General features: G+C 38.5%; 1 protein-coding gene across 10 annotated transcripts in view; it reads right to left on the reverse strand.

Moving 5' to 3' along the window:
• Positions 1–13,906, reverse strand: part of SIK3 (SIK family kinase 3) — a 277,645-nt gene that overhangs the window by 59,408 nt on the left and 204,331 nt on the right. For all 10 annotated transcript variants that reach the window (XM_053593242.1, XM_053593241.1, XM_053593246.1 and 7 more), the window contains exons 5-6: positions 679–803; positions 19–142 (exon numbers count right to left, since the gene is read on the reverse strand). In XM_053593242.1, the coding sequence (XP_053449217.1) occupies positions 19–142; positions 679–803 (249 nt within the window). The remainder of the gene's footprint in view (positions 1–18; positions 143–678; positions 804–13,906) is intronic.

The following is a 13,906-nucleotide window of genomic DNA, read 5'->3' on the forward strand; positions in this document are numbered from 1 at the left end:
TGCTGGCAACTCCCTTACCTGTGGACATAAAGAATGGGATGCGGAACTTTCCACTCAGCACCCGGGCCCGCAGATTCTGCAGCGTGCTCCCATCAAACGGCAGGGCACCACACACAAGCACGTAGAGGACAACTCCAAGGCTCTGCATCCCAAACAGAAGGAAGAACAATTAGAGCAAACACAGGAGTTTACAGTGTATTCACACACACTCCGGAGTGTTCAAACACACACATCTTCACACAAATGCACAAGACTGTGGAACAAGTTTTTTCTTTTTTCATGAGCAATAACATGGGGTATTATCAAGGCCAATCATCTTCAGACTAGTTAACACTCTTCTTTGCTTCCGGACATTAACTTGGGGTAACACTCCCAATTTTTCTCAGTACTCAGTCTCTAGGGATAAGGCAAGTAGCAACAACAGGAATCTCGGATCTTGGGAAGGGCACCCACCCAAGCTGACTCCTGGGGTTCTCTTGTAGGTGCAAAGGGGTAGTTTGAAACCTGTGGCTCAGCTCGTAAGGTAAGTGCTGGAAGAAAGACTTTGCACAAAGACTAGAACTTGAAAGAACAGGTGACCATGATCTCAATTCACGTGTAGCATGGTGTGTGCCCCACAAGGACAGCTGTCATGAATCAGGGTAATGCTGTGGCGTATAAGAGAAGGTAGTCACTTACCCAGATGTCCACTTTGGGCCCATCATATTCTTTTCCTTCAAAGAGTTCAGGTGCAGCATAAGGAGGGCTACCACACCAGGTCTTCAGCAGCTGCCCAGGAGTGAAGAGGTTACTAAAGCCAAAATCTAGAAAGGCAAATGGACACAGCTCATGTTACCATAACTCAGAAAACCTTAGTCTCTAGTCACTAGACTAAGTGTTCTAAAGCATTTAAGTCTGACTAATAATGTGAAAAGAGAATATTTAGAAACTATACAACCAGCCCCTTAAACTTAAAAAAATAATAGTGAAACAGAGATATACCTGAGTTAGAATGCAAAAGATATCTGGTTAACTAAAAGTAAATATGATTGACTTATGTTAGCAAAAACAGCGTTGCTCTTCTCATAAACCTAAGCAGAGAGAGATGAGTGGTATCTGTTCCTTTAAAACCAAAATGAAATTGAATGTTTGCTGTCAAGAACACATTAGAATCAGTACATACACGTAAATCTACTCAACTAGACCCAAAATTTGCATATTATTTTTACTTCTTATAACAAACACACTTATGACCACTTCAAATTAGACAAAGTAACATTATTAAGATCGAAGTTTCAAAATGAAGAATACACAACTTATTTACAAACCGTACAAAAAGCATTTACATTTTAACTTCAACTCTCTTTGTGCCTGGACTTTCCTTTCTTTTCTCCCCTTCCTACTATTATGTGGAAGGTGATGGGAGGTAAGAGGGGTGAGTCCTGGGGAAGGAAGTGAAGAAAATGAGCAAGGACAGAAGGCCAAAGGACAGAGTCACTGACACATGACCGCTTTTATTTATGAACAACCTGTATGAGGGACTAGATATCCCTCATGCCCCACGCACACCACACACTCCCTGCAATCACAGCATCTGAAAATGCTAAGCACGTTCCTACTCTCTGAAACTCTTTCCTCTTTTCCTAGCTTCACTCTCTTTTTGACAACTCAGTCTTCTTTCACTACTATGTATTTGCTTTCCTTCTTTTTACCTACTCCGGAAGATGTTTTCAGGCAGACATCTACTGATTTTGATTGCCTCTCCTCCTTTTTTTTAGAGATAGCTCTGTGTCTTACCATTTCCACTATGATTTCTCCGGGGTAATTCCCCAAATTTATATCTCTGGCTCTGATGCCACTCTTTTTTAAAAGATAGCATCTCACTATGTGGCCAGGCTGGAGTGCAGTGCCTATTCACAGGCACGATCATAGCATACTACAGACTTGAATCCCTGAACTTTGGCGATTGGTCCTCTCACCTCGGTTTCCCAGCTAGCTTGAGACTACAGAAGCATGTCACCAAGCAAGCCCACTACCACTCTTAAGTTCCATCCCTACCATCTCAATTCACACTCCCATCATCTCTGGCCTAGAATAATACTATCTTTCACTATCTATATTTCATTTCCCTCTAAGCTAGCAGTTCTCAACCTGCAGGTCATGACCCTTTCTAACAATGAAAATACATCCTGCATATCAGATATTTACATTACGATTCATAACAGTAGCAAAATTACAGTTATGAAGTAGCAACGAAAATAATTTTATGGTTGGGGGTCACTACAACATGAGGAACTGTATTAAAGGGTCACGGCATTAGGAAGGTTGAGAACCACTGCTCTAAGCCATCTACTCCTACATAGCACAGTGAATATTAAAGAATCAGATCCTGTTTGTAATTTCCCTTTATAATAATATATTTTTTCCAATTTTAATATCAGGTATATCTAGATGAAGTAGAATGATTGTAAAATATTTCTTCTTTTGCTATTGTCTATAAGATTTGGCATGATCTGTTTTTTGAAATTATCTTCTATTTTTATTTATAAAGATTAGTTGTCTATTTTTTGAGACTTTGGAAAAAAATAAGAAGTTAACTGATGACTCCATACTGAACCTCAGAGTCAAAGCATTCTATGATAGACATACTCTTATCTGACAATGTGAATGTTACTTTTTTTGCATTATTATTGCTCAATATTTTGTTGTAGCAATCATCTGATTTCTTTTCTGAATGTATTTATCTTGGTTCGTGCTTTACGAGGTTTTTGTTTCTAGTCCTTATCTTAAATAGTTATTACATTTTAAGCCTTTTTAATTTTGTGAAGGCAAACAGTGGAAGCCAAATAAACACATGTATATGTATAGAGAAAGAAAAAAAGAATCAGATCCTGCTTCCTCCCTGCTCAAAAACATTTGCTGACTTCCTTCTACTTACAGAATAATCTTTTTTTTCTGTAGAGACAGAGTTTCACTTTATGGCCCTAGGTAGAGTGGTATGGCATCACATAGCTCACAGCAACCTCCAACTCTTGGGCTTGAGCAATTCTCTTGCCTCAGCCTCCCAAGTTACTTACAGAATAATCTTAATCTCTTTACATTATCATTTACGGTCTTTTGTGACCCAGCCCCACTCTACCTTTCCAATTTATCCTTGGACATACCAGCATTACTACTCATATCCTGTGTTTACATACCTGCTATTTCTTCTCTGTACCATACCTTTTTTCTTTTCCACCTTTAAAATAGCACTCATTTCAAGGCGCAGTCAAAACACCACACAACTGCTTCCTCCTCTGTGCTTCCATGGCCCTTAGTTTATGCTTCTACATCCTATTATCACTCTGCCTTATGTTTTACTTAGTAGTGTTACATGTTTATACCCTCCACTAGTTAGAAATGGGGGAGATATAATTTGATTTATCTTAGTCTCCATAGAGTTTTTTCATACATACCAGGGACTCAAGAAAGGATCACAAAATTAAATTGCAATAAAATCAATGGGACAATTTGCTCATCGTTTTCAAGCTATGGGAGCCTTCTCAAACTGACAATGGCAGCTGGCCAGCTATTAGAGTTTCTACCTTCTAGCTGTCCCTTCCAAAGTTCTAAAATTCACATAATGTTCACAAGTGACTCTGAGGTCAGGATCATCATTATTAACAGCATCATTATAGCTACTTCTATGAGAAAATAAATATTTTCATTCATTAATGGAAATAATACCTCTTCTATAAAGTCTTCCAGGATCCCCTATAAAAAAATCTATCTTCGGGGTGGCACTTGTGGCTCAAAGGAGTAGGACACTGGCCCCATATGCCAGAGGTGGCAGGTTCAAACCCAACCCCAGCCAAAAAATGCAAAAAAAAAAAGAAAAAAGAAAAAAGAAAAATCTATCTTCTCTGTATTCCATTTGTATTTTCTCTTTACTTTATTATTTGCACACACGTATGTGCATGTGTGTATGTATGATTCCTTTAGCTTTGGAAAAACACCCCCTCTTTTGTACACATCTACCTCCTCTCCCTTTAGTCCCTTAAGACATCTTATTCTTCTCTGACTGTGAACGCACAATATGTAACAATGCTGAAACACAGATGGTGCTTAATAAATGCTGACTATTGAATGAAACTGCATTTAAAGCTCTATCAACTAGCCCACAACTGTTTAAGCATAATAACTTTAATTTACAACTTAAAGTCTGCATGCACCAAACACAACATTTTTCTTGCAAGACTCGGCATAGGTTGCTAAAAAATCTCAACAAATGAGATTTAAATAGATGTTTTTGCAAGTTATGTACAAAGAAGACTCTTAATTTTTTTTTATTGGTGAGTGAGACCTTCACCTGGTCCTTTTCCATGATTAGCCTTGCTCTCCTCCACAGCACAGAAGAAACATGCAAATGATTCTGTTACAGCTGGTAGATTTGACATTGGTGTGATTGGATAGCAAAGTCTACAAGAGAGAATCAAGGAGTTTTTGTATGTGTTTGAATAGAGAGTGCCACAGGCTAAGTGATGAATTTAAGCCAGTTGATCTTAAATCTTCTCATAAGCAGCTTAAAATGATAGTAGATTCCTCATTTTGAGAACAATGAAGGCTCTATCTGCAATGAGTTACCTTTCCATCCCTTTACTCTTTTAGGGAGGGGCAGACAGAAACTTAATAGCACAAGCTTGATTACTATACCTATCAAAGAAGAAATCTTTACAAAGAAAATGATATCAAAGGGAATCAGCTTCAGCAACGGCTGCAGGGTTAGATAGCTATATACGAGAAGTGAGTATGGTTAGATAGCTATATACGAGAAGTGAGTATACGAGAATGAATGATGTGATTATGTTGTAACAACTAGAGACAGCCACATTGGGGGAAGCACCTGCTTCTACAACATGTTACAGCCAAACCACTGGCTTCAGCAGTTAAGACCCAATCACTAAATACAAGATTTCAGTAAGATTCAACAACAACAACAAAAAGCCCTGCTGGCTTGCTCTTATTTCCTCTAATATACTAAGCACAATCTTTTCATCTTGGAACCTGTTGAGGGTCTCCCATAATCATTTCAATTATTATTCTTACTTCCAACTTGGAGATGTTGTGCATTCAAGCAAATTTCCTATTCTCTGCTTCTAATGACACATTTTCCCCTCATTATAGGCAGATTCCTCCAGTTAATGCAACTAGAGTATTCCAATTGTTTCTTTAATGTACCAAATCTAACCGGATCTGACCCTCCTTCCCTTTTCCACAGTATTATAAATCAACAGTCTCATTGAAAGCACATTACTGTCTTATCTTCCCTACCAGTGGCTCTTTACAAGTATCTCACATTAATCTTAACTATTACTATGCCTCTTCAATATGGCAAAATTCTGAGTAGCTCATTGCCCATTCAGCTATAACTTTATTTTCTGAAAATTTAAATTATCTATGTGAGAAAAAAAAAACCCTCAAGTTATTACCATATACTAAATCTAGAATTCATTTTGAAAAGTTCAGTTCCTTACAATCAACACTTTGGAGACTGAATAACCACACTGAGAGAATACCTCCTCCTCCTTATTCTCTTAGCTGGCCTGTGAGAGCATTTTGCTATGTATTTTAAGAGAACTGGAAGGAAAAAAATAAAAGCAGCTAGAGCTCAAACTTGTCTATTTTGGGGTCTGTTGGCAGTTCAGGCAAGTACAGGGAAATGCTGTAATGTATGGTAGGAAGTGGAGGTGGGTTGGGGAAGGTGGAGAACAGACAGACACGAAACAGAATTACTAAGATTTTTGCTGTTTTTAGTTATCTACATGTATAGACAACTGAAATAACTGCAACATCACCCACTGTGGAAGAGAAAGTTCTCCTAACAAAAATTAAAGCAACGAGTAAAAAAAAAAAAAACCAGAGGAGAAAGAAAAGTTTTACTGGCATGGGTCTGAAATGCCAAAGACTCAGTTTAAAAAAGGCATTAGAGTTGGGGTGGTGGTGTCACACCTTTGGGGGGTGGGACACAATTACAAGAGAGGCTTTACCTAACAAATGCAAGCAGTATAACCTGGTTCTCTGTACCCTGAATAAATTCCCAACAATAAAATAAAAATTAAAAAAAAGAAAGGCATTAGAGCCAAAGTTTGATCTATGACTTGGATCTGGAAAACTGTTTCCATTTAATGAGCTTCATCTTATTTTGGCTCTGGAGCTGGTCTTAGTCAAAATGTCATTCATTATTTACTAAAGCTTCTTTTTTTTTTTTTTTTTTTTTTAGAGACAGAGTCTCACTTTATCACCCTCAGTAGAGTGCTATGGCATCACACAGCTCACAGCAACCTCCAGCTTCTGGGCTTAGGCGAGTCTCTTGCCTCAGCCTCCCAAGTAGCTGGGACTACAGGTGCCCGCCACAACGCCCAGCTATTCTATGTTGCAGTTTGGCCGGGGCTGGGTTTGAACCCGCCACCCTTGGTATATGGGGCCAGCGCACTACTCACTGAGCCACAGGCACCTCCCTAAAGCTTCTTATTTTTAATATCTCTTTCAGAAGTCTCTAAATATTGAACGTTCTTCCATTCCTTCGATCATTTACTGAACATGTATTTATGAAACTGTTCCAACGAGTACAGCAATGTGATAAGTTCATATGAACGAACCAAAGATTCATTTGAAAGATAAAGATCCGAGGGAAAGACTCAAAAAGGAGGTAGAACTTGGGTGAATGGCCAAGATGGGGAGGAGGAGAGGGTTTTCTGAATGTCGTTGGGAAAGAGCATAAGCAAAGCAGGACGCTTAGTTGTTAACTCCCAGGGATAATAAAGAGACTGCCCTGAGTAGGATAAAGAGTTGCAAGGGCAGGTGGCAAGAAATAAGAGTGCAGAGTCACGTCAGGGAGGAAAAAGCACTACTTTAAACGTCGCAACGAGGACCTGGGACTTCACGGTGCACACCACTGCTTTTCTTTCCTTTTTCCCCCAAATTAAAAAATTTATTAGACTTCAAGTACAAAGAACTTGTGAGTTAATCGTAATCTTTGGTTCATAACACACTCTCACTACTGCTTCACCCATGAGACTGCTTTTATTGCCTTTTTTCCCTGAAGCCACAGTGAGACAAAGCATAAGAAATACAAAACGTTTGTACCATTTTACATCTTTACCATCAATGTATAAGGCTTCCAATTTCTCTACATCTTTGCCAACAGCTATTGTGTTTTTAATTATTATTATTATAGCCATCCTCGTGGGTACAAAGCAATATATTACTATGGCTAATGACGCTGAACATCTTTTCATGTACTTATTGTCCATTTGTATATCAGCTTTGGAGAAATATCTATTCAAATCTTTTGTCCATTTTTCAAATGGGTTTTCTTTCTATTACTGAGTTGTGAGTGTTCTTTATATATTCTAGATACAACCTTTTATTATTACATAAGTTGCAAATATTTTCTCCCATTCTGAGGACTGTCTTTTGAGTTTCTTGACAGCATCCTTTGATATACAAGTGTTTTCAGTTTTGATAGAGTCCTATTTATCTGTGTTTTCTTTTATCTCTCAGCCAGGTGCGGTGGCTCACGCCTGTAATCCTAGCACTCTGGGAGACCCAAGCGGGTGGACTGCTTGAGCTCAAAAGTTCAAGACCAACGTGAGCAAGAGCAAGACCCTGTCTCTTCTAAAAATAGAAAAAACAGCTGGGCATCATGGCTGGTGGCTGTAGTCTCAGCTACTTGGGAAGCCGAGACAAGAGGATCACTTGAGTACAAGAGTTTGAGGTTGCTGTAAGCTATGATGCCATGACACTCTACCCAAGCTGACAGAGTAAGACTTTATCTCAAAAAAACAAACAAACGGGCAGTGCCTGTGGCTCAGTGAGCAGGGCGCCGGCCCCATATACGGAGGGTGGTGGGTTCAAACCCAGCCCCAGCCGAACTGCAACAAAAAAATAGCCAGGCGTTGTGGCGGGCGCCTGTAGTCCCAGCTACTCGGGAGGCTGAGGCAGGAGAATCGCCTAAGCCCAGGAGCTGGAGGTTGCTGTGAGCTGTGTGACGCCACGGCACTCTACCGAGGGTAATGAAGTGAAACTTTCTGTCTCTACAAAAACAAACAAACAAACAAACAAATTACCCTATGATTGCATTAATGTATACAGCTATGATTTAATAAAAATAAAAAACCCAAAGTTATAAATATAGTTAATAAAATTTTAAAGGAGAAATAAATATATATATATATTTTTTTGTAGAGACAGAGTCTCACTTTATGGCCCTCGGTAGAGTGCCGTGGCCTCACACAGCTCACAGCAACCTCCAACTCCTGGGCTTAGGCGATTCTCCTGCCTCAGCCTCCCGAGTAGCTGGGACTACAGGCGCCTACCACAATGCCCGGCTATTATTTTGTTATAGTTTGGCCGGGGCTGGGTTTGAAGCCACCACCCAAGGCATATGGGGCCGGCGCACGGCTCACTGAGCCACAGGCGCCGCCCAGGAGAAATAAATATTTTAATAATAGGTATGTATAATCATTATAGTGTCAAAATAGCAATTAGAAATAAAAAGCAATTTACCTGATTAAAAATATCAGTGTTAACTCCTATACTAATAAAATTACTTTCTCAATAAACCATAAGTAAGAGACAAAGTATACATTATATAGTTAATTTAAAAATTCATTTTTGTCTATAATGTCGCTGACTTCTTTACTTCAAACAAGCTATTAACGAAGAACACTAAAAAAATTTAGATTTTCTTTCTTTTTCTCTAATATGTTCAACTTAAGGTAAACATGTTTGATAAACTATCAAATCAAAAAACATGGGTGGGGGGTGGTGCCTATGGCTCAGTGAGTAGGGCGCCAGCTCCATGTACCAAGGGTGGTGGGTTCAAACCTGGCCCCAGCCAAACTGAAATAAAAAATAATTGGGTGTTGTGGCGGGCGCCTGTAGTCCCAGCTACTTGGAAGGCTGAGGCAAGAGAACAGCCTAAGCCCAAGAGCTGTAGGTTGCTGTGAGATGTGATGCCACGGCACTCTACCGAAGGCAACAAAGTGAGAATCTGTCTCTTAAAAAAAAAAACAACATGGGTAGGTCCAGGCACAGTGGCTCACACCTGTAATTCTAGCACTCTAGGAGGCTGAGGCAGGTAGATTGCTTGAGCTCAGGAGTTCGAGATCTGCCTGAGCAAGACCCAGTATCTACTTAAAAAAAAAAAAAAAAATAGCTGAGCATCCCAACTACTTGGGAGGTTTAGGCAAGAGGATTGAGAGAGAGAGAGAGAGAGAGAGAGAGAGAAAGGAAAGAAACAAAGAAGAAAACTAGATAACTGAAAGTTGATACAGTTTTGGTAAATCTTTCAGATAATCCTAACTCTCTCCTAATTTTGTTTTTAGAATATTTTTTTCTGACTATAATCTTTAAGTATTCAAACCCCATAGGTAACAAGTCAATGAATGTACAAAGCCTAATCATTTCTTAAGACCCCAAGCCCTTTGCATTTTGTAACTATCTTCAGAGCCAGTATCATCCCAAGGAATACGGGAATGCTAGACTGCCCCAGCTCACGTTGGCCTAGGAAAGAGGTTGAAAATGCCTGGGACCACTCTGATTGAATTCAAGGGGACACGAATAAACTACACTACCACAAGCTGAAATTTCACTCGCATGGTTCAAGATGAACGTTAGTAGACTAAATGCTGGTGAAATATAAGAAAAAACAACAATAGTGATAACTTCAGTATAAGTAAACAATGAGAACAAAACAAGAACACAGAAACTTAAGGCAAAGAAAAGATTCAGTGTAAGTTCAAAAGGTTAAATATACTGTGTGGTTCTGAAGTACACTAATAAACGCCAACGAGGGCTGTGCAAACACCAATGCCCCATCAAGCATTACTATGATCCTAAAACAATATGGGGTAGCTTATGTAAATTATGGTACATCTATGTGATATGAAATCATTCAAAATGATGATTATGTGGAGCAGCATGAGAGAAACATTTGATATAATATGAAGAATAAAAGCAGCATATAAAATTGTATATACGCTGATTGAATTATGGAAACTGTGCACAGGAAAAATGAAAGGAAATGCATTCGAAATGATAACAATAGTTTTAGAGGTGGGATTATGGTTTGATTATTTTAAAATCTTCTGTTTTTTAAATTTCCTATAGTATGCTTTTAATTCTGTAATTAAAATTTTTTATTTTAATGGAGACTTGTAAAACATCATCTTGAACAATAAGAACTAAAAACTGAGCAGGTAGTTTCAGATAATTCCCAGGTACCAATGCCAATAAAAAGAGTTTATAGCCCTTACTGCCTACTTATTGGCAATGGGAAAGATTTCGACCTACACATTCAATGTTAAAATGATAAACATTCTAAAGAGTTACAGAAGAACCGAGACAAACAACAGAGAAAACTAGTTAAGATGGACACTCACACCCATACGACAGAGGCCATGTGGGTGGAGTGGAGCTGCTCTCTTCATGTGGCCAATGGTCATTTATTTCTTCATTCATAACTGGCTCTTAATTAAATTAAGTCTCTTTTCCAACTCCCAACACCCTGGTTGGTTAGCATTTGTCTGCAGGCTGAAATGGCAACTTAAATCCCTTTTGCTTAATACAAAGCGGCAGACTTTTATTTGAATCACATGTCTGCCTTCCAGGATGGTTTAACGACTAGAGCTTGCTATCAATTTTGATACCTAAAATTCTTTTTTTTTTTTTTTTTCCGTAGAGACAGAGTCTCACTGTACCGCCCTTGGGTAGAGTGCCGTGGCGTCACACGGCTCACAGCAACCTCTTAACTCCTGGGCTTACGCGATTCTCTTGCCTCAGCCTCCCGAGCAGCTGGGACTACAGGCGCCCGCCACAACGCCCGGCTATTTTTTGGTTGCAGTTTGGCCGGGGCTGGGTTTGAACCCGCCACCCTCGGCATATGGGGCCGGAGCCCTACTCACTGAGCCACAGGCACCGCCCAATACCTAAAATTCTTTGTTCTTGGCAAGATCATTACCCTAAGTATAAGGTAGAGATACTGATATTCCTAAAAGTAAGCACATCATCAACTGGATATATATGTGTGTGTGTGTGCGTGCGTGTGCGTGTGAGTGTGTGTGTGTGTGGTAAGAGAAGAAACAGAAGACTGGGTGGCACTAATTTAAAAATCAGGACAACTGTAACAGGAAAATTTCTTATTTGGTCCACCACTATAGAGCAATACCCTGGATTTCTTTTTTGGCTGACCAAAAAACAATTCGAAGCAGATGTAAACGGATTAGGCACAACCCTCTCCCAGTTCCAATGTTCTCTATGTCTGTGTTAAGGCAATATAGTCCAGCAACTGACAGCCAACCTTTCCTCACAAGGGTAGCCTGTGCTTCACTTCCTTGTTGTACAGGTAAACAGCTTGGAAGTGGGAAATAGAGGGGAAAAATGAAGTGGGAAAATTTTATTTATCCTAAATGAACAACTTCACCAGAAAACACGGTGACAAGATCCTTTATGTTTTTAAGTATGAAAGCTTCTGAGGATTCACAAGCCCAATTACTACAAAGACAGGAGAAATAATTTTGACCCTTGATTAATTTCTCAATGGATGTAAAAGGGAACAGGACAAGTTCCTAGATGTTCTTGCTAGAATTAATTCAAAGAACTAAAAATCAACACTGAGATAAAGAATACAATATAAAGAGAATTTAGACTGTTACACAGATTGTTAAAAATCTCTATTTTAACAGGAACATGACACAAACAAGGAACTAAATCTGCCTTTCCTACACAATAGTACTGGCCTAGAAATCATATGACCCAAAAGCTTTACTGGGAATATAACAAAATAAGACTCAACTGTGTGAATCTCAGAATTACAGTAGTGATGAAGGATGAGCTTCGAAGTTCCCAGGCATCACAATATTAGTTCACTCTTAAAAATGGATCTTGGGAAGTCCTAAGTATTTAGCAATCACTCCAACCCCTGGCTGAACTTCCTCACTAGGAGCTAAGAGAGAAGTAATGCCAAAAACTACTGACTCAGCCTGAGCATATATACAAAAGAGAAAATTCCGTCATCAAAAAAAAAAAAAAAAAAATCAAGTAATCAGCTTATTTTGGGGGTGGAGGAAGGATGTGGACCAGGATTAGTTACATTTTAAGTGAATAACTTAGGTATTTTTTTCCCCAAAACACCTGAGCAGGTGTGATAACTGAACTCAGCTATTTTTAAACAAGGTAATAAACCATTCTTCTCTATTATATATGGAACTACCAACCCTTCTCATAAAAACCCAAAAAACCATCCCCCCAACATGTGATCTTTTCATCTCTGTATTCTACTCAGTATTGAACAGCTATATAAAGAAAAGGGTTATACTGAGACACTTTCTATAACAAATGCAAACAATATTCACTGGAATTCTTAAAAATATTAATTATACTATTGTACTATTGTAGTAATGATTTTGATTATGCCAATTAGAACAACAGAAGTCCAGTCATTCAATCAGGCAAGTTTCTAATACTGACAGGTGAGTACTCTACACAAAATTGTAGTGTGTCTTTTATAGAACATGATGAATCAAAGTTTTCTTAAATTCTTAATAAACTAAAGACACCAAATGGAAATAAATAAAATATTTTCCAAATTAAAGACATTTAGTCTGATAAGCAGAAGCCTACTTCTGGAGAAAAGATATGACTGCCATTTAAGAAACTCTGGTGTTACCTAGAAGTTAACAGCAGGTAAGTAATACCGCATTACATCAAAGCTAACAGTGTAAAGATGATTCACGTGACAGCAAACGTCCGCAATGTAACTTATCTGCGAGGTCATATGTAAATATGATAACAGGAGCAAAGTACTCCTCTCCCTGATTCTTTCATGAATCACAAATATGTTCTAAGTATGAGGTGAAAAGACAGATGAGTACAGTAGGGGGAGATATATATGAAACAAGCACAGCTCTAACTACATAATCATAATCATCAGATGAGTTTTAAGGGCAAGTTCTGGGGGCAACTGATAGAAAGTAGGGAAAAGGGAGTTTTCCTGAAGAAGATTCTATCAAGACTTCAGATAATCTCTCACTAGGATCAAGAAAACCAAGGTTATACTTGGATTTGAACGTAAAGAAAATTGTAACTTGATTATGTACTTATCCACTATTTTCCAACTTTTTTGACTCCCTTCCTTCAAAGGAATTACCTTACAACCCTCCCAAGAAAGGAATTTTAAAAAAATATTTTTGTTATTTTTGCATGCTCTCTTACAAATAAATTTAATTGAAAGATATTTTTACATGAGTATATTATTTAAAAATTGATGTAAAAGTTCACAATGAACGTGAAGACAAATACATACTTTCCCATTTTGCAAGTGACTCACACTAACTTAAGTAAGGAATAGTATTCATTTAAAATTGACATATCAGCCAGGAGCAGGTGCTCATGCCTGTAATTCTAGGACTTTGGGAGGCCAAGGTGGAAGGATCACTTGAGTCCAGAATTTCCAGACCAGCCTAGCAAGAGCAAGATCCCATCTCTACAAATAGAAAAATTAGCCAGGCATGGTGTTCCGTGCCTATAGTCCCAGCTACTTGGGAGTCTGAGGCAAGAGGATCACTTGAACCTAGCAGTGGCCTAAGATGATGCCATTGCACCCTGGCCCAGGCAACAGAGCAAGACTTTGTCTCAAAAAAAAATTATTTTAAATAAAAAATAAATAAAATTGATATATCATGTTTAGTTTGGGATCCATATATATATATAGAGAGAGAGGGAGATTATAATACCCAAAGCAGATGAATATTTTTCAAGACTTGGTATTTGTAATGCTTACATATTTGAACCTAAAAACCAAGCTTGTTCATTTGAATTATTTTCATGTTTTAAAATGAGGAAATGGATTAACTAGTTTTAAGCCATTATTTATAAGCACTTCTGT

The sequence above is a fragment of the Nycticebus coucang genome, chromosome 6, assembly GCF_027406575.1.
Source record: "Nycticebus coucang isolate mNycCou1 chromosome 6, mNycCou1.pri, whole genome shotgun sequence".
NCBI classification, from domain to species: Eukaryota; Metazoa; Chordata; class Mammalia; order Primates; family Lorisidae; genus Nycticebus; species Nycticebus coucang.